The 21,717-nt window shown below is 38.6% G+C and overlaps 1 protein-coding gene across 1 annotated transcript in view; it reads right to left on the bottom strand.

Moving 5' to 3' along the window:
- The window catches only part of rfx2 (regulatory factor X, 2 (influences HLA class II expression)), a gene marked incomplete at its 3' end in the record, with an annotated part of 29,914 nt that continues 8,197 nt past the window's right edge, over positions 1-21,717 (bottom strand). The window contains exons 2-14 of the mRNA XM_017306092.1: positions 16,031-16,139; positions 15,394-15,465; positions 12,307-12,383; positions 10,653-10,923; positions 9,634-9,708; positions 7,489-7,670; positions 7,208-7,327; positions 6,175-6,296; positions 5,872-5,990; positions 1,880-1,992; positions 1,632-1,783; positions 705-802; positions 1-99 (exon numbers count right to left, since the gene is read on the bottom strand). Of these exons, the coding sequence (XP_017161581.1) occupies positions 1-99; positions 705-802; positions 1,632-1,783; positions 1,880-1,992; positions 5,872-5,990; positions 6,175-6,296; positions 7,208-7,327; positions 7,489-7,670; positions 9,634-9,708; positions 10,653-10,923; positions 12,307-12,383; positions 15,394-15,465; positions 16,031-16,139 (1,609 nt within the window). The remainder of the gene's footprint in view (positions 100-704; positions 803-1,631; positions 1,784-1,879; positions 1,993-5,871; positions 5,991-6,174; positions 6,297-7,207; positions 7,328-7,488; positions 7,671-9,633; positions 9,709-10,652; positions 10,924-12,306; positions 12,384-15,393; positions 15,466-16,030; positions 16,140-21,717) is intronic.

Raw genomic sequence — 21,717 nt, 5'->3', positions numbered from 1 at the left:
CTGGGAGGTGTTCTGCAGGACGGCGCGGGCCGCCTGGGCCAGGTGGTTCAGACTGGTGTAACGCCTCAGAGTCTGAGCGAACGCACTGACCACGGCCACCTGCACAGGAAAACACGCAGCGACTCAGACATGAGGAACCAGCTGCTGAAACAAAACTCAGTAATCGATCATTGAGACTCAAAGAAAGAACATCTGCTGAGAGAAAAACAAACATTTCACATTCAAGATAAAAAAAAAAAACCTTGGTCTGTAAATCTGTAATACGCAGAATTAACTTCAGATTCACCTCCTTTAAATTCTGCACAAAAAATTCTATTAATCCAAATATTAATTGGTTAAATGAAAAAATAATCAACACATCAGCTATAAAATAAATATATATTTTTTAAACTCTTTTGCAACAAATGATCAGCGTTCACTAACTGAATGCCAAGTTCTCGCATTTTATGTACAATACGTTTATKTTGTTATTTAAAAATGAAATTAAGTTATTTGTTTACAAATTTTAATGCATTTCTAATTCTGTATTAAAAAAAGGCTCAAGTGGTCAGATGAAAWATCTGAAGAAGGTATCAGTTTTCTTTCAACTGATTAATCATCAGAATAATCAATAGTAAAATAATCGTTAGCTGCAGCCCCAGCTGTAGTTAATATCAGGTCTAATTACCTAATAATCAACGTAAAATGTCTTTCTGGAGATTTACCTTGGTGCGAACAATCTCTTGTGGGAAGCTGGTCATGGCGGTCGTCAGCCAGCCCTCCAGACTCTTGGCGAAGTTTCTGATGGCCTGAGTGAGAGTGCCTGAAGAAACAGAGCGGCCTGGATTACCGACCGGGGCTGTGACAGCAGCTGCAGAGACGGCCTCCAACAAACGCAGAGTCACATCGCAAAATGCCAAACTAAACTCATCATCACAGCATCAATATGTGCAGTAAGATGGGAGGATTTCGTGGACGCATTTGAAATAAAACAATCTGCTTCCTGATTGTGCGTTTGTCCAGTTAGATCGACTTCCAGTGTCTGTTCTTGTGAGCTGAAGCTCAGCGAGCGTTTGGACATCGTGATCACGGGAAAGAGCGAACAGCTACATGGAGGTCAGGGAACGTCCCGGATTTGGAAAATATTATCAGCCTTCTGGAAATTTCAGAGCTAAGCTGAGGTTTCTGTGAGGAATGACCCAGATTGTAGTTAAGCTTTCTAATCTAGGAGCGCTAATCCCTCCTAGGAGATGCTAAGGAGTTTAAAATAAAAATTTGCTATTGAAACATAATCAATGAAAAATTAATCAACAATATGATGACACTTAACAAAATGAAATGTTTCAATTATTGACMGTGTTCTATGATTGTGTATTTTTGTGTTTTTATGACCTAAAGCACTTTGAAAATAAATGTCTTGATGTTGAACCGTGCCATACAAATACAATTTTATTTGATTTAAGTATGAATTAAAATGTCCGCCCTTTTTGTCTTTTCAAACAGTGAAACCTTACAAACACAGTGCGACATCATCACTGCATCACTTAAAGCTGCTGATTATAGTCCTAAAGAATCTGATAAAAAACAATTTCTACCAGCAGGTCAAAGGTTAATCAGAGCCTCTCTGCTATGTGATGATAAAAGCCACTGACTGGGAACGGGGCGCAGCACGTCGGGGATGAGGATCTCCACCAGGGCCTGGTACAGGATGTGGTCGCAGCTCCTCATCCATAGCCGGACCGGTTCATATTTGCACAGAGATACCAGCTTCTCCCTGGGAATCACTCGCTCCAGGTCATCATCACTGCACAGAACACAGAGGAACAAAAGCAACGTGATGCTGCTGCTCTGAACTCGGGTGGGTTGAAACCCACAGAGAGCCGTTTCCGTCTGATCCGACCTGCTGGGGATGGTTGTGCTGCCGTCACTAGATGGCGCTGCTGCATTCCAAAAGTTCTGCCAGAAATTCTCCACATAGTGGAACTGCAGATTCATCACCACATCCAAAGTAGCCTGCAGGAGAGAGGGAAGGCAGGGAAGGAGTGGGGAGGCGGGGGGAGAAAACACACAGAGCTGAGCCATGGCAACCAGACACACAACAAAGTTTCTCCAGGCAGGCAGGCAGGCAGGCAGGCAGGCAGCCTCAACCTGGGTCCTCCTGGTTCCACAAAAACCCAGCTCTCTGCACATTAATCATCCACAGAGTCCATTTGGTTTCAGTGCTTTTGTGAAGCAGCTTTACAGATTCGTCTTCCTGCTCTGAGTGACCTGAGCTCACCTGGAACCTTTCTTTCCTGTTTCCTGTGCTTGAGTTATGGAGGCAGAGTTGTGAGCGTGTCGGTGAACGTAAAGGCAGCAGAGGTGAGCTGCTGCTACTGCTGCTGCTGCTGCTGCAGCTGCAGCGTGAGTGACAACCTGATTCTACAGAGATCACAACTTTATAACGTACTCAGGCCAGATGAGTCTCCTTCAGGGGGAAAAACTCCCAGATATCATCTGTTTATTTAGTTTTTATCTGCGTTACTAAAGTGCCCAGAACACGCCAAGCCTCCTCTTCCTCCTCTTCTCCTCTTCCTCAGGGCAGCACGGTGAACGCTTGCAGCAGGATCCGGTTACACGGCAGCGTAAGTCTCGATCACATGATATGTTTTTGCTTCCTCTCCGCCCGTCACCATGGCAACCGTGTTTACAGTTGCCCCCAGCAACAGGTCAAACACAGAGCTTCCAAAACAAAAGGAAGAATTCCCCATTCCCTCCAAACGAGCACATTCTGCCTTCCTCCAAAGCCAGCGAGCGAGAGAGACAGAGAGCGCGCGCGCGCGKCTCGTCCTGCCTCGCAGCTTTCTATCGACGCAGGAAAAACAACCCGACAACAACAAGCTGAAAGACTGTGGAGGAGAAACAGAGTCGCTGACGGAGGAGCTAAACCTCTGAGATCCTCTGCCTTCACAGAAATCAAAGCTGAGGTTTGAGACACGAGTGTTTTTACACCAAAACGCTTCACTAAACTTCTATGGCTTCAAGCCCGGCCAGGAAAAACTGTTGTGTTACCATGACAACAGGAAGAGGAAGGGAAAAATCAAAACAAAAAACAGGTACATCTCAATACATAGGATTAGGCCTATGTACGGTATACACGGTAAAGACTATAATTTGTACCAGAAATTATTGGGATAAATGATAATGTTGTTTTAAGATGATTTTCAAGTATTATAACGATAATGAGATAATAAGTTCTCCCTCTGAAAGACTAAAACTTTAATTTGTACAGAATATTCCACACTGAAACTGGAATATAACCAAACAAAAAACAATAAATGAAGAGGAAATGAAACCCACACATAAGTGAAACCAAAAATAAAATGAATTATAAAGTCTCTCTGAAGAAAACTGCACTTCACAAAACAATCAGAATGGAATTTATTAAGATCATCTTAATTTGTCATGTGATTAATTGATTTATTGCTTTTATTGGGAGAGTCTTAATTATAATCATTAAAAACTTTAGATTAATTTAACAGAGATAATTTTCACGCATTTATTTCTTCTGATTTTGATGACATCAGCAGAACTTATGGCTAATGAAAACCAAAATTCAGTTTCTTATAAAGTTGCATCAAAATATATAAATATATATTTTCAATGTAGAAATATTATATTAGAGCCTACACAATAATGGAAGGCTTGCTGACCTCAAAAAGCCCCCACTAAAGAAGTTGATTGTTACATACAAGCACATCAATGGAAAATTGAGTGGAAGGAAAAAGTATGGGAGAGAAAATGCAAGAGAGATAGAATTGTTGCAGAGAAGTTTTCAGATGAGAGAGTTTGGAGGAAGAGCAAAGAGGCGGTGATGATTTGGGCTGCGTTGGTCACAGCTGTCTGCCAGACAGTTATAAAGCACTGCATGTGCTCCTCTGCTGACAATCTTTATTTATAGAGAAGCTGATTTTATCTTCCAGCAAGAAACACCTGGTATTGCTGGGCCTGATTGACGTGAAACTTCTAAAATAATCTCTGGAGCATCAAGAGGAAGATGAGAGACAATGAAGATGAGATAATAGAGCAAACTGGGCTTCCTTAAAACAGGCTGATCATGTCCATGCCACGCTGCATTGATGCAGTACTGACTCCATATACTGTACACGGACATGATAGATTTTTTTTTTAATTAATCCTATACTTAAAATGCTTAAGAAAATGAAGCTGTAATTCAAACTTTAGCTCAGTAATATTAAAAAAGACTAAGCTCTAAGGAAATGCATTCCTCATACTAGCAACTTGTTTCTTGATGTCTAAAGATTACGCAAAGCAGACAGATTAGTCCCTGGGAGCGGTAAGAGTGGCAGAAATGTGACGGTGGACAAAGACAGGAGTCTGTCCATCCGTCCGCAGACACGGCGGCACAAAGGCCCGAGGGGAGGCCGCCACAAAGACACCGAGATGTCCACCCAGCACGCTGAAAGGTTAATTGGCATATCTTGAAAGCTGTGCAGAGATGAAAAGACGGCTGGAACAAAGGCGGTGTGTGGAGAAGCCGGACAAGAGGAGGGCAGGGATAATATGATAAAACCCCGAGCTTCGTCGCTTTAATCGCTGCCTCTCTCCGGGATCCAACGGCCCAAATTCTTGGGTTGTTTCTCCCGCTGTCATATCTGGGTTCCATCTTCAGGCTGCGCACGTGATTCTCTGTCAGGGAACTGAACCGAACTGCGGCGGGTAAACTACGGTTGTGAAACGTCATTTCTCAAGAACTCTGATTTCCTCACCCAGAATATTTACAGTTTAGAAATAAGACACCTGCAGGCTGCGGCCCGTTTTCCCAACATTGGGACATTACGAAGGAATTTCAGCTGTTTCCATAAACAGACTCAATGCGGTTTCATTCGTATGAAATTTAAATTACCATCGATTGTAAATGTATTTGGGATATTCAGCTTTGATTACCATCCAACAAAAGCACAGGATTCACTCACTATGTGATGAAGCAGGAGAGACGTAAGCCTCAGCTCAACACATAAAATCAGTAAATTAGCTCGTTACAAAAAACCTCATGTGTTTCACCAATTCAAATCCAAAAGGTGAGGCTTATATAAACACAAAGTGATACAGAGACATGAAAGTACTAATGAATGAATGCAGCATTTATTGTGATATATTTATTAGTATGATAAGAATTCAGATTTATTGTTGCTACGATAAATTCCAATTAAAGATGTTGAAAAATATTGTTGTGATTTCTAGTTTTATTATTTTCTCCAATGTTTGTTCAATAAAAGTACCAATAAAAATCTATTAATTTGAAAATATGATTAAATGAAGTTACTGTGCGCCGTCTAATGGTATAAATGACACCTCTTTTTGGTGTTCTAAAGAAGCTTGTAACAAATGAGCATGTTTTTTAAAAGTCATGCCATGACAGTTGCCTAAAAAATGATAAATAGTCCCCTATTGTCGCTTTTATCGTTATCACAATAGTAACATAATAGTATCAAGATAAAACTTTAAGTCCAAGTCGCCCAGCCCTAAATGGAAGTGATCAGTCGTTCCACTTTGCTTCACATTACTCTCACTCATGGTGGCTGTTTACATTTTCTAGCAGACTTTTTCTTTCCACTTAACTTTCCACTAGTATTCTTAGATACAGCAGTCTGGCAGTTGCAGTAACTGTCAAATTAAGCTAATAATCTGTTGTTCATCTTTTTAGTTTTTGTTTTAATCAACCATACGCAAAAACAGACATAAGAACCTTCAAAGTACATAACACTGCGAGTCATAATTCTATGTAGTATTCCAGTTTTTAACTATTACCGCAATTAAAAAACTATTAATGATTATTAAGAAGCGCATGCAGGTATAAAGCAGAAATGATTGTGCAGAGATGAGTCTCACCTCACAGTGGCTTCTGTAGAGCGTCTGCAACTTCTTAATATCAGTCATGCTGATGCGCTCAGGAAGAGGCTGCGTGCCCAGGTCCGGAGAAGGAAACGGAGGTAAGGAGTGAGACGTGTCTGTGGAAATGGACATGGATGAGTGTTCGTCTATAAACCCAACATCTCCAGGCAGGAAAGACAGAATCTATGGGAATCTGTTGTGATGGTGCCAAAAGAAGACCTTCAAGTGCAACTCAAAAATATCAAATCTGGGGGGAAAAAATGTATAAAAACGGTACATAAAGGCAGCTTGTGTGTTTACCGATGTACTGCTGGTGCTGCTGGGTTTGAGCGGCCACCGACTGCTCTTGGGTGCTGCTGCAGTGCTGAGAGCTTCCACACAGACTGTCAGACATGCTATCCACCTTCTGCAGAGGCTTAAACCTGCACAAACACGAGAGTGAGACATTCGTGTTAGTTGTAATAGTGGACAGATAACCTGAGTAAACACAAAAAGCCGTTTTAAAACAACATTTTCATTCACTGAGGGGGGAAAAAGCTGCCCAACCCAGTCAGGCCCTCTGGGAGAAAGCAACCACCTCCTTATTAAAGCATGAATTAACGATGACTAAGTTACGTTTCTTAGAAAACTGAACTCAGTTTTACAAGTCAAAACAAGGCACCGATACCCCTACACAAAACTTTAAAAATACTTTAATTATACTGTCTTCTGGCAAAGTTTGCTGGATAAATATAGTTGTTTTGAGACAATTTTCAAGTAATATATTGGTAATCGTATTAATATTCCCAAAGCTCAATAAGTTTTAAATTCTAATGAATATTTCACATTGGACCTGGAAGATATCTTAAATATCCAAAATAAATAAAACAGCAGAAACATGAACTATGAAGTTTCTGTAAACAAAACGTCCTTCTAAAGAGATAGCTGAGGAAAAAAACACCAGACTGAAGACTTTTGTCATCCAGTTTTCAGTAGAAAAAGAAAACCAAAAAAAGAGGAAAACAACAAATCATTCAAATAAAAATTACTGAGCTCGTTTTAATTCATCGTGCAATTAATTGATTTATTGTCTTCAATTACATGTTACTGCTAAGGTTTGTTATTTATAAACACCTGATTACAGGAACAGTTGAAGGTTCTTACAATAAGACCTCTATAATACTCCAAATGAAACATCACCAAACAAAACCTAAAATTTAAATTTTAACAAAATGGAAATGGTTTGGACAGAAAATGACTAAATACTGAAACAATTTAATCACAAATTACAAAAAAACCAAAATGTAAGTTGACCTGGAAACTGTATTTTTCCACCTGTTGCTAAAAGTCTGACCTCTGTTTCTGGTGGACAGGCTGCTGCCGCATCGCCATGTACTGGGTGTCCTCCTGCAGCCGGTTCAGGGGAGAATCTGGTTTCACCCGGATGCCGTAGTAATGGTACTTGGAGTTGCCTCTGAAGGAGAGAAAAGAGCCAGAAAGCAGTGAGAAAAAGCCTTACCATCAGAGTAATTACTATCATTACTCTCCACCAGTCGCTCTCCAGTACATGTAAGCATGATCATATTCATCACTTCTTGAAAAGTTATGCGATTACTGTTATCAGCGTCCTCCTACCTGGTGCCGAGGCGCCGCGTCCTTAGACCCATAAAGACGGAGCGGATGAGCTTCCCGAAGGACGCTGCGTTAACCGGATCCAGTTTCTGCTCCTGGCAGTGCCTGAGGTAATGGTTGTAGAGGGAACACCGGGGCAGGCTCACTCCCTCCGCCGTCTCGTAGTTGTCCAGCAGCCACTGAAGCTGCAAACATGGAGGAGAATATATTCACTCCCGGAGCGTTCCCAGGAGACGGACCTGAGCCGCAGATCTTTTTATCATATCAAACGCCACATAACGCACATCACACAGCCTCTGATTTTTAAACATCCACCCGTGACCATGTCTGTCTCYGAGCTACGGCTGTAAATAACCAGAGCAATGAAAACTGCTACTAGAGTTAAAATAACTGAACTTTAAACACACAATTTGGACACATGAAGTTCAATGTTAAAGGGAAGACCTTAAATTACATGTCTACCAATTTAAATTCAAATATGTAATTTAGTTTTAATGATTTCTTACACTTTTTTATAAAAATTGTGTTGTAGTTTCCTTCGTTTTGCCTTTACTGTTTGCACTGATTGCATTTATTGACAAAGTATGTCTAGTTACGTATTTTAAAGTATTTTTAGGTAGGCAGTCGTAGTACAGGGACAACAAATGAAAAGAGCCAATATAATAAATATTGGTTTATTATAACATATTTACAGAAATGTTAATCAATGTGCATTTAATTTTTATAACCACAGCCCTTAAACAAAGACCTAAATATTCACAGCAATAAAATCCTTTAAATGTAGATGTGACAAAAAAATTAATAAACTCCGTGACAAATTAAAAACAAAAACGTAAAAGTGAAAAATGAAACAGTCAATGATACATAAAATGTAGTGGGAAGAAGACAAAAAATGTTAATGCGACAAAAAAATAACAGTAAAATTATTAAATGTGACAATAATAAAATAAATTGTAAATGTGACAAATATGTGAAATCAAACTGTAAAGATGTGTTGCAACTTTTCCTCTTCTGTCTTTTAAATATTTTCCTCTCCTCCACCACAGAAGCGTTTTGTTGGAGCGTCTCCACTAAAAACAATTTCTCAGTAAAACTCTAGTTTTTTTTATGCTGCTAATAGAAAACTGAATAGCTGTCTTTGTTCTTTAGTATTTTGTAGCTGGAGAAAACAAAATTGGACACTGAATCTGTCATTGATATGCAATTTAGAAAGGCCAATGAAAACAGTTAAAAATGTTTGACCACTGTAACATTTTTCTACAGAAACTCAAGGCTCATAGAACAAAAGATTGAAGATTTATCTCCGCAATTTTATCAGACTTCTTGCAATCAATATGTCATTAAATTAATTTAAATAATTCTTATAGAAAACAAAAAAAAACACAATAATTCGTGAACATTTTGAAGTTTGTTTTAAGAGCTTTACATTTAACATGCAGTGTGTTTGATGCTATGTTTTTTAGTTTTTTTAAATTTATCTTTAGACTTTACCTCTGTAACACAATGTTAATCTTTCTGTGCTGTTCTGTTTCACCATTTATGGATAAATAAAACTAAAATATATAATTATTGACACTGTTACGGGGATACCATGCAAACAGCATCGGAAAAACTAATCATTAATATTTTATCCAAACACAGCACTAAGTTTATAGAATGTAGACAAGTTTTTTTACTTATTATTTACCGTTTGTCTATGCAAGATCAATTGGAACCACATTACAATACACAAGGAGCCAATTTTAGATTATTATTCAAATTTGTAAAAGGTTTTCCATCCAAGGAAACGATTGCATCGAGTCACTGACCTACAGGATAAAAAAATCTTTTGGTTCGTCCAACTAACTTTTTCCCTCCAATAAAAAAATCAAAAAGAAAGCTAGCTGGTGAAAAGGCAGGAAAAACAAATAATCAGCATTAGTTCATGCAGAGTATCAGAGCAATCATCTGAAATTTGTATATAAGGAAAGGTGACAGCACACATGAGTTTAGGTCAAGAATGAAACTAAATCAAATCATTTTGGGAAGGGGAAAGAAAGCCAGCAGCAAACAGTGATTCACTGAGCAGACACAAGCAGAACACAGAGTCCACAGATTCAGCCATAACTTTCTGTTCTGTTTTACATAGAAAGTTCCTGGTTGACTTACATGGCTGTTGAGCAGGCTGCTTTTGTGACTTGCAATTCCTTCAGACTTTTGGAGGTTTTCAATCGCCATTTCAAGCTGAAGAAAGAAGCATGCAAAACAGAAAAAAACAGGATACACAGAAAGGGAGGAGGCAGAACAGAGAGAGAGAGAAAGAGAGAGAGAGAAAACAGGAAGATTGCAGGGGTATAATGTTGGGGAAAAAGAAGAAGAGAAGAGAAAAGGGAAATAAGACTGTTAGCAAGCAGCCAGATCTCTGCATTTCCATTAAAATCAGTCAGTGTTGCAGCCAAATCCATTATTGGCTGACAAAAGCATGCAAATCAAGGGACTCATAGGGTTAAGCAGCTCAGTGACGGCTCAGGGTCTGACACACTAAAGTATGCAAATAGGAACAACAAACAGGGTCACAGGTCAAATAAAGACCTGGGTCAACAATGTCAATCATCCCAGAGTTGGTTCAACTTCAAAAAACTTTTTAAAACCAAAATAGGCAGATACGTTAGAAGCTACTATGACAAAATCAGGCACAACATAAAGTAACTCTACATTAATTTCTTCAGAGAGAAAAAAACTAAATTATTTGAGTGATTAAATGTTTAACTGAATGACTAAAGCGGAGACATCTATGGAGGAAAATCAATCAAAACTGATGCCAGACTTTAGACATAAGAGAAGGAAAAAGAAGCAGGCAGCGTTCCAAGGCTTTAGGAGAGATCCAGCGGGCTCTGGGCCAAATGGTAAGAAGCCCCAGGGGTTTCTTTGTTTCAGGGGCTCTCGAATGCCCCGTGAAAACCCTTAAAACAATTCAGCCCTGAATTAAGGCAAAGTCCCACTTTTGCAAGCTAGCTGCCTAGCACCACTTTGCTCTCAGTGTGTGGTCATTCAGGTACAACAACTCAAATCAGGTTGTGGACTGCTGGCATAAAGGAGTGTTAATCAGGAAACGGGTCCTGCCARCCGAGCCAACAGAATCCACAGAAAACTTTGACTTTCCCGGTTCTACCTCAGGACCAACTCACCATGGCTGAGGAGGAGCGAGACGAGTGTGAGATGTGGTTGCGGTTCCCCTCCATGCCGCCGCTGTGCAGCAGGTAGGTGCTGCCACTGGAAATGATGTGGCTGCTGCCCACGTCCATGGCGATGCCCACCATGCCGTGAGGCGGCACGCCACTGCTGGCGGAGGACACCACCGTGGTGACGTGGGTTCCTCCAGCCTGAGAGTCAAAGTAGGCGCCCCCGCTGCCCTGTCCGTACAGCTGGGAGTCCGGGTTGTAGGAGTAGGCCGTTCGGCTGCAGACAGATCGCTGCGGTTAGCATCAGGTGCATTCTGAGTTTTACCATAAACATTTTCAATAAATTCGCTTTGTCCTGTTCCAGAAGAAGTTCAATAAAAGCAGAGATGCACCAAGAAATCAGCTGCTGATTTTTGGTTTAATCGGAAACTCAAATGTTCTAATCATTTTTCAGTCAGTGAATTTATCATACCACTACTGGGTTACACTCACTGAAATGATTAATCAGGATAATTGTGATTAATTGACTGTTGGAGTAATCGTCAACTAATTCAGTAATCGATTAATCATAAACTGGAAGAGACAGACTCAAAAAAAAGGCAATTTTTTCAAAAAAGCAACWGTCAGAGCAGTTAGTAAGCCAAAACTTTACAAAAATTTACATTTTGCATTTATGATTTAAAAAAACAAAAACTTCTTTGTCTGTGAAAATGTTCGACCCAAAACTCCTCAGGTGGCTGTTTTAGCTTCACCTGRTTTAAATCCTACTAAAGGAAATATTTCCTTATCAAATTATTAATTGTCTAAATTGTAAAGTAAACAGATTATCTCTACACAGTATTGATGCTAAGTCAAGCAGAAAGAGATGGATTTTTCACAAGTTAATATTATAAGTGTTTCTTAGCTGTAGATGCATCTTTTGCAACAAATGATCAAGCATTCGCTAAAGGAGTGCTACGTTAACGTCAGTTTATTTTCCAAAACAAATTATTTGTTTTCATTGCATCTCTAGTACTGTATTGGTTAAATAAAAAATATTCAGAATGGGCAATTTTTTCTATCCAATTATTCAATTAATTGTCACAATACTAGATAGAATAACTGATAACTAGATTAATCGTTAGTTGCAGCCCTAAACTGCAGTGGATTATTGATGTGTTGAATAGCTAGATCAGAATTCAAAATCAAAATTTTGATCAGCGTATCCCTTGTTAAGCTCACAGGAATGATTTGCTGCTGGTATGTAATTGTGTCGACATGGACAACAGATTAAGTTACGTCACAAAACTCGGTCATATTGGAGCGACAAACAATAAAACTGCAAAACGGAGAAGAAGAAAAAACAGCTGGGCTTTAATTAGCCTAAATGGCACTTTGATTGGAGCCACTTTAAAAACAGTTGGTGATGCAGTTAACATGAGGAGACAAGTGGGGAGGGAAATCTTATCCGTCACCATGTTTTCAACACACCACTCTCACTCTTGCATAATTTAAGAAGATTGTAATCACTGTGGTGTGAACTGTGAGTCTGTGTCAGAATCTGGAAAAAAATAACTGCAGGTTTTTGTCAAATTTCATGTGTTTTTTTTTTTATTACGTAAAACTTCCTTCACAGGAATAAAACAACTTAAAACCAGTGAAATTAAAGAACTGAGCTTACATAGTTCCGTTGGTATAAACTGCTTCTCCGCTTTCTCCTACATATTGTACTTGAGTTGGGTAGACATGTTGCACCTGCTGCTTGTATAAAGAGAAACRGTACAAAAAGTCGTGTTCAGAGTTAAAACAGCTGTGAAATGGAAAAAATGCAGTTAGGTGATTAAATCAAATATAGCAGAAAAAAGAAAAACCAGTCCACCCCTTGGCTTATTCACAATCTGTCCAAAACACAAGCTATTAAAAAATGTTCTTAAATCATCAATTAAAACCCCAGCTAAAGGTGTGTAAAAAAAWTTTTTTTTACTGCAGCATAACAATCTAAAAATGAAAAATTAAGAAAAATCCAACCTTTTATGCAAGTCAATTTATTTAGTGGACGGAAAAACCCCACATTTTTCTGTTTTTCTTCTAAAAATCTCAAATGCAGCTGTAAGAATATGTCTACAAACTAATGAACACTTTGAATTGATCGCTTCTACAGTTGATAGGAATAAAATCTTTGATTATTAACCCACAACTTCCTGGTTCCCTGGAATATACACAGATTTAATTTGACACAGAGCCCCATTTTGCTTAACCCTTCTTCAAAATGGAAAAAAAAACATGGGATTCAATAAAAGCAGATGTGTGTATTATTATTATTATTATTATTATTATTATTATTATTACCAAGTCATGAAATGGCTACAAGGACAAGGCTGCTCAGCAAAACTTTCACATATTTAATATCAGAGAAATTATTATTAAGACAACTGAAACTTTGAAAAACAGTGCTGGACAGAGATCCATCCTGCCATCACATACAGAGAGTAGCGGATTAGAAACAATCTCCAAAGCTTACCATTAGAGGTCTGTAGTAAATATTGAGGGGTCACCATGTCTCCTTAATAATCTATAAACATGTCAGCAGTTGGGAAGCATGTCAGATGTTCTGCCATGCCTAAAACATCCGAGGCTTTGGGCCTTTCTGAAAATGGGTCATAACTGGGTCTTTCAGCTCAGTAATGATCCATAACATCCGGTTACATTGACACAATAATCATTCACAAGAAACTGTTTTCAATGCCCATCTGAGTCTATAGAACAAAATCGTACAGAAAAACTGCAGGGAAAACTGAATTTATGACATAAAAAATACCCCTAGCTCTGAACAACATACAGAGATAATGAAAAGAAGAACGGTCAAATATTCTTCTGTGTCCCAACATTGTGATAAAAAGAAAAATTCTGTCCTGGTGGCAAAACTGAAAAAYACAAAATAAAAACATAGACCAGCTGTGGTGATTTTGTAAGAAAAAAAATAAATAAATAAAAAAAATAAAAATTGTATAGAATAACTTATTTATCTGGGATTTTTCTTCCAAATTGCATAAATGTATTCAAACTAAGGCTTGCACATTTCTTAATTTTTCTCCAAGATTGTTGTACAGAAGTAAAAAAAAAACAAAAACATCTTTACCTGGGGTGCCAATAATGTGGATGCTACAAAAATGTGAAGAAAATTGGAATTGGACAATGAAACTAAATTAATTGCTACTGGTTATGAAATGCATCCGAACTTCAACAGACTGTAATGATGCAGATGCACAACTAGACATGTAGGAACTACTTAAGGATGAAAATGGAGAGAAAGTCGTAACAAACGGTTGGGTTTTGGTTCAAGCCTTCAGGAATACCACTCAAACTCTGCAGCAGGTTGACACAGCGCACTGAGACTAAGACGAGTTGAAGACCAAAAAAAAAAWAAATCATAATGTCACAAGTCATATTTAACAGTTAAGTCCAAAATTGTTCATACTCCTGGCAGATTCGGATTTAATTTTTTTTTCTGAAAAGAAATTTATCACTAGAGTTACTCGAACATCAAATTCAAAAAGAAAAAGCTTGTGTTTACATTTACGGATGCAATGTCACAAATCATTTACACCCATCTCAATAATAAGAATATTTTTTACTGGCATTACAGCAATCAAATCATTGTTTGAATTGCTGACTAGGTTTTGGTGTATTTTTACCATTTTATCTGTTGTTGGTGATGAGCTCCAAGTCTTTGCGTTTGGAAAACCTCCATACCATAACCCTAATCTTCAGCTCTTTACACAGATTATCCATCAAATCCAGGTTTGCTATCTAGCTGGGCCACTACACAATTTTCATATTATTTGCAGTCAGAATAAAAATTTGGTTATTAACAATTACAATAAACTTACATCTGCCAGACATAAGTCTAATTTTGGCTCTAATTGCACTTTTAATTTTTTCAACATTAATCTAGCTGTAAATATTTTTGTGTTGCTGCCTGGACTTCCATTTTCCACAGTTTTAGTATGGGAATGTTGATGTTAATGACACATGTGCATGTGTTTCAAACGAAAAGGGGGTAGCTGGAGACAATCCTGCAGATGTTCCTTTACAAAAACATGTCTCCCAGTAGAAATGTTTCTAACAAAGTGAGGTATAKCATCAAAATCRACCTCAGTGGGTTGGAAGAAGGGAGCCTAACGAGGGTGTTTCCTCCCATCAAACTGGGAATAAGAAAGCGGTGCCAGTTCAAAAACAGCCTCATTTTAACTTGGGTGTTTGTGATCTGACAGCTCAGCCACAGAATGAAACTTTTCATATCTTTAAGACAAAGGAAAAGATGCACAGCTTGTTGGAGAGGAACAGGCTGGTAAGTTAAGTCTTACCAAAAATCAAATTTAAGATAATTTTTGCTGAATGGAAAGTGTCACAAATAGATAAATAATATATCTTTGAGAATATACAGAGCACTGAAAATGATTTACTCCAAAATAATGGTCCAAATCATGATAAGTCCAACTCTGAGTGGCTCAAAAGGAAGAAACTTATTCATCTATGGATTGGTTTAATAAAACTCAAGGGTCAGGTTGGTTTGGGCAACTGTTTTTCACTTGAAAATGAATAAATTTGTAGCCAAATAACCATGTTTTAGGAAAACAACRTATATCTCTCTGGCTAAATTAAACTGGTAAAAAGACTTTTGAAAATCTTTAAAGCAGTCTGTAAAAAGTCAAGGGGTGTCCAACTGTTTTCAGAACACGGTACAGGTATGCACGGTACTGTGTACCTGCTGGGGGACCCTGGATACTGATACTTGTCCTCCTTTCTGAGCTGAGCCTGTGGCTTGAACCAGCACCCTCTGTGTGAATATGAGACACAACTCAATTACATAGGTATGCATGTACATACACACACAAACACTCTAGACGTCTACACAACAAGAAAACACCTTTATCAAGAAAACACTGATTACTACATGTTAAACTTTTCATTGTTTCGGAAAAGATGTCGACATTTTACTGAAAAACAGAAGCAGCGAAGGCAGAGAAATGGAACAAGAGACATTCAAATGAGATGAGAGGTGTAGGTTTTTTTTATGTGGCATCCAGTCCAATTTTCTGCCATCAAGCAGCTCATTTGTGTCACCAATTGATAAAAAAAGACACCAGTTATTAACTTTAAATAGTATAACTTAAAATTCCTGATGAAAAATAAATCTAACACCATTTCTGCTGGTTTTACCTGTACAGTTAATCTTTAGCGCATTCAGAATTTACTGCTTTCAGTTTTAACATCATTCAAAATATTTACAATAAGCTCCTGACTGACATTTTATCCTATCTAGGATTAGGAAGTCCAATCGAAGAAGGCTTTTTTCCTGTCCTTATAGAAACAGCAGGTGGGCTGATGGGCGGGGTCCCTACCTGCTGGGAGGCTGGGACAGGCTGTACCACAGGAGCCTGGGCTGATGATGATGTCCGTAGTGTTGCCACACCAGTGGGGGGGTCTGACGCTGCTTCTGAGTTCTGCATGCTGGAATTCATAGAGAGAAAATAAATATGGGATAATGCACTAATCTGGAACAAAAATTTCACAGAACATTCAGAGGTAATATTAAGATTTAAAACTAGAAGCACAACACATGTAGAAAGGCCTTAGTCCTCAACGCGGCTGTCACAGCTTTGAGTCCCAGCCTGTTGATCTTTGCCACATTTCTTCCCAATCTCTCATTACCCACTTTCCTGTCTGACCGCCATCAAGTAAAGGTCACTAGAGCCAATGAAACCTTTAAAATAAGAATTGCATCAAGAATTGGACGATGCTTAGTTTGATCTGTCCTGATCACTGGCTGGTCAGTCAGAAAATGAAAAATCCAATCTTTTTTGCAGTCAGTGAACATACCAGATACTCTTTGTTGCATTTTTTTTTTTTTTAGAAAATAAAGTAGCTATTGACTAAAAGTCACCAGAAGTTATTAAAGAAAGAAATAACACGTACAAAAAAAAAAAAAAAAAACTCCTTTACTCTGGTATCAGCAAAAGAGACCCACAAGCGGGATACTAGAAGTTGCTTAGGTTTTTTTATTTATGGATTTTTGTTGTTTCAGTTTTCTTGACTGTGGTTTAGGTGGTTTTGTTCAGACTTTTGCTGTCTCCAAAATTCTCCAAAGCATAATAAAAAAGCCACCAGATTCATTTTCAGTCTTTTTTGATCACAGAATAACAAGGGGGGTCTGAATAATGTAAATACAACAACAAAGTCAGTAAGTTGACAGCAAAGGGGGAAGCGCAGAGATGCAACAAGCAGTTTAAAAGGGAAAATGTATTTCCTATGACATGTCAAGACATGCCTGTGGTTGATTCCAGCCATAAGAGAGAGACTTTTGGCTGCTAACAGGAAGGCCAACTTGAGAACCGCACAGGTGATTGGTTTAAACCTTTTAAGTCTTGGGAAATGAGGGGATTGGAAATGTTAGCAACCTTTTGAACATTTCAGCGTTAACATGAGAATCTATATTCACTAAGAAACAAACAGTGGCTATTGTTTTATTTATGCTACTTGTGCTAACTGAGTTGCTAAAAACAGTCAAGTAAAATAATCATCGTTCAAAAGACTTGGCAGAGTCTTTTGGCTGTACCAAGTTAAGCTGTGTCACCAAAACTTTCAGTGACCCACTGGATATCGTTTCGTTTTAATCAATGCCAAAAATAGGAGGTCCCAACAGTACTCCTCACTATCTACCATCAGAACAGAATCATGTGGGAAAGTTACAGCAGAGGAGCTAAAATTACCAACAGTACTGCACCATTTCCTGCAGGCCGAACCCACTGCCACCACTTTGCTTTCCACTGGGTCACAGTGTGTGCAGCATAGCAAAGGGGAGCTAAAAATGGAGTGACACAAAGGCTCTTTAAAAATCAAAGACACAGAGAGAAAGAGCTGGGGTAAGGCATGCACAAGAATGGTACTGCAAAGGGGAAGAGAGCAAAGAAAAAAAAAAMMMMARKTYCCYWMYTTYCSRAAAAAAAAAAAGGGGGGGGRAAAGATGAAAACGGCAGTGGGGTTTCAGCCCCTGCTAAGGTCCTGACGATACCCAGCATGAGTTTTAAATGAGAGACGTCTCCATGGGCTCCAATAATCCAGCTGATATGAGGAAATTCCTCAATGCTTTGTAAACGCTTGTCGGTTGCTATGGTGAGGACTCCATGACGACCACCATGAGTCAACCCCCCACCCCTCTGTGTTCGCTCCCCATTCTCATCCCTCTTTTATAAAGCTCTTCCACAGGAACTCTTGAGTGTGACCACAAAGAGGGAAAGGGGGAGGAGAACAGCAATAAGGGTGAGAGATACGGCAGCACAGCTGGGGGAGTGGGCTCAACTGATGAGCAAGATGTAGCTTACGGCAGAAATCCTGGATAGTTAGCAGACCAGCGGAAGATTAAAAATCATTGAAAAGTTACAAGAGACAGCCTGATCTCGTCATCCTATGATTATTAGCCTCGTCAGTCAGCTCGCGTAACTTTGTTATTTCAGTTTCCAGTAAACCATCGCTGACAAGCACCACTTCAATCATAGCTGAGCCAACACATAAACAAGAGAGTAAAGAGCCAATTTTAAATGATTTGACAAGGAACTTTTTGTCCATTATGCATTTTGTAAACACAATAAATATGGAATGAGGACTCAAAATGTTTACAAAGCAAAAACACCATTTAAAAAAGCCTAAGGAAGTCTAGTTCAATGCTACTAACAATAAAACACAAGACTTCCCCCAGGAAACCGTGTTTAYGTGTTGGTAAATGTTAAAAATTACAAATATATGGACATGCCCAAGCAGGTATCATAATTTGGAAATAACATGTGAGGCCAATGGGTAGGTACAAGGCAGCACAATTGGTGTGCACTCCCTTGCACCTAGTTCAATTTGTCATTTATAAACCTAACTTAATCCATCTTTACTGTTACTGGCTTGTGTATAAAGAACACCAGCCAGTAAATAAACAAATGATTTAAAATAAACAAATGATACTTAGCCTGGTGGGGGTGGCAAGTAAAGCRTGGTAGCCCGCCAGGCTTATAATTCACTGGATGAAACCCTGAAAAGCTTGTATGTGTTTGTTATATTTTAGATCAGCTTAGAGAGACTATTTGATAAGACTTTCAACTTCAAATAATAAACCAAAGTTAGTCGGCAGGATCCATAAGCTGTGAGACGAATAAAACAACCCAAACCATTCTCTTCAAATTTAAAAAAAAAAACTGCTTAGAACTACAAAATCATGGTTACAAAAAGGAAGTGGAAATAAATACRAACAGCTCTGAACAAAAATGCTGAGCTCACACAGAAAAACATCTGCTTGGGTGGATCATTTCATGAAAATATGGTCATCATTCATTCACACAAGCTACTGGCACTGTTCACTATGAGACGTATGAATTTCAGATMACCAGCTTAACACTGCATCATGATACAACTTAAGGACTAGCACTTTTTATATAGGWTCTTTATTGAATAGTTTGCTTTAGACAAAACTAAACCTAAGTTTAGTCATTTTAGTCAGAACCAACTTAGCTGAAAGAGATTCTGTGTAATAATAATGTATCAATTCAAATTATCATCTCAAGATAAGGTAAAAGTCATATTATATGGATTGGATTAAATTAAATACAGTCTAATCAGAAAGAAACCCAAAAGATATTTTTTCTGTTTAGTAAACTCATAGTTCTGAGGCRCTAAAAGGCCACAGATAACACTTTTCAGTGTGGAAGTCATTTCTGAGTGAAGAGGGCTGAGTTAGCCTTTCTTTCATGAGACAAAAAGTCAAYGAGGCTTTCAAAAATTGTGTCACAGAATTCAAAAAAGGTTTATAAATTTCTAGAAAGAAGTCACATTGGGAGGGAAACAGCAGCAGTTAGCAATCTTTTGCAAGTTTCACATCTAAGGTATGACTCTTCATTCGCCTTAGGGAAAACACAAAGAGTAGCAGTTAATAATGCTAACCGTCCCAATAATAACAAGCAATAGCATAACATGATATAGACAACTTAAAATGTCAACTCAGGAGTCACAGCGTGGGTCAGCTGGTAGAGCAGATGCCTCTTTTAGAGGTTACAGTCCTCAGCACAGCTTTCTAGAGTTCAACTCCACACCCCGGGGGATTTACTGCACGTCTTCACCTTTTTCCTTCTACCTCATTCCTCGTCAACTAAGTGGGGAATAAATAAAAGCAACCAACGCCTGAAAATCTTAAAGGAAGAAATAAAGGAGAAATAATAATGATCAACTTGTATAGGCAATCATTTTGTTTTGGTTTTGATACAACAGTAGAATCTAGTGGAACTGCTTTGTGTCATCTGTGTCAAAGCTCAAACATGCAAAAGGTCAGAGTTATACAGAATTGGTGATTATAAATCAGTCACAAAACTGTTTGATCGATGCATATTGATTTACTGGTGAATTTTGCAAACAGTAGAGTATAAAAATCAGTACCTTTAGATAGGAAATGTAACTTTCCTCAGTTCTAGAGAGCAATTACTTTTAATAATGTGGTTTTCTTGGGACACTATTGTGCCATCAGTGACATATTAAATGTGATGTCACAAAGATAATGATCTGTCTAAATGACTAACACTGAGTCAATAAGACCTGTGTTGAAATGTAAACGTTCCTAATATTTAAAATACCATAGATGGATCTTAAAAGTTTCCCAGAAAACAGATAACAAAAGCAATCCCTGTAAACGGGTTCTGGTATTTTACAAAATAGTTTCATTCCTAACTCATATGCCTGAGACAAACATAAACAAGTGTACATTTAAAAGGCTCCTGCAACTTTCAAATATCACTCTGAAGTCTGGGGTTTTGGACCCAAAGTGTGAGCTAAGCTATAAATACATGGCAGCAATCCTATAATTTTTCTCTSTAACTTGTCTTTTTCACCAGAGGAAGTGACACCACCCTAGGGGGCAAATTATGTCATTAAAGAGTGGGTGGCAATGTGTCACGATGGTACAGAACAAACTAGAACTGGGTGCTGCTGACCTGTATGTTCTCATCCTGTAAAGTCAAACTTTAAATAAGTTGGCTGACGTGTGCCAAATCATTGAGTTGGAGTAGGAACAAATAATGGGGCCTTGGAGGAGTCCTTCTGCTTCATGTCTGGATAAGGTTAAAAGTCACACAAATTCCCCACCAGCAGCTCAGAAAGGCACAAAGGTAGAACACAGCATGAGGCACATTACACTGCTGCAAAAACCAATACTTAGGAAAGTCTGCTGTTGAGAGCCAGTCCTTTCTGAGTCCAACACAAAGACAACTCCATCCAAAAAGTCTGTTTTCAAGTTAAGTCTTTGAGCCTGATTTTATGCAAGTAAATCCCCGAAGAGCACTTAGCAGCATCACAGCAGCTCCTCCACTGAAAAAAATACCCAAGTTTCACAAGCTGCACTGGAACAAGAGACTTTATAACAAGCAGAAAAGTCTAAGTAATTGCACAGTTCATCATGTTAACAGCAAAGGCAAAATCTAAAGCTGTGTCACTGATATATCAAACGGAAACAGCGCTCAATTGCTGAAAAACACATACAGATGTTCAATTAAAAGCAGGAGCCCATAGTCTTGGCTCGTGTTTGCACCGGCCCACATTGTTTGCAGAGCAACAACGGTTGCTAGTGGCAACACCGTCCACTCCCGTTTCCAGGAGCCTGTTGCTACGCAACCAACAGAATACTTCCCAAACTAAACAATGCCATCCCCCCACCTGATTCCTCTATCTCACGCYAAGTAGAAACTTACAACAATAAATACTATGTAAGCCGTTAATTTCAGACAGCAGGGGGGCCTCAAGGCAGAGTTATTTTAGTGCTCAAGCCACATAGAAATGTACAGACTTGATACTCGCTGTGAATGTTTTTGCTATGGCTTGATAAAGTYTGTTACTTTGTAACCACTAAGTGGTCAAAAGAAGGAACAATGTTTGAGTCATAAACAGAACGATGTATTTTTTTTCTAGAAACTTTATACCTCCAACATTGGAAAAAAATAAACACACAAGTCCAGCAAAAGTTTTTCCAAAGATTCCTGGTCAGATGAGACAATAAACAACTCAG

This window comes from Poecilia reticulata, linkage group LG8 (genome assembly GCF_000633615.1).
Source record: "Poecilia reticulata strain Guanapo linkage group LG8, Guppy_female_1.0+MT, whole genome shotgun sequence".
Classification (NCBI taxonomy): Eukaryota; Metazoa; Chordata; class Actinopteri; order Cyprinodontiformes; family Poeciliidae; genus Poecilia; species Poecilia reticulata.
This window is presented reverse-complemented; position numbering and strand designations above follow the sequence as displayed.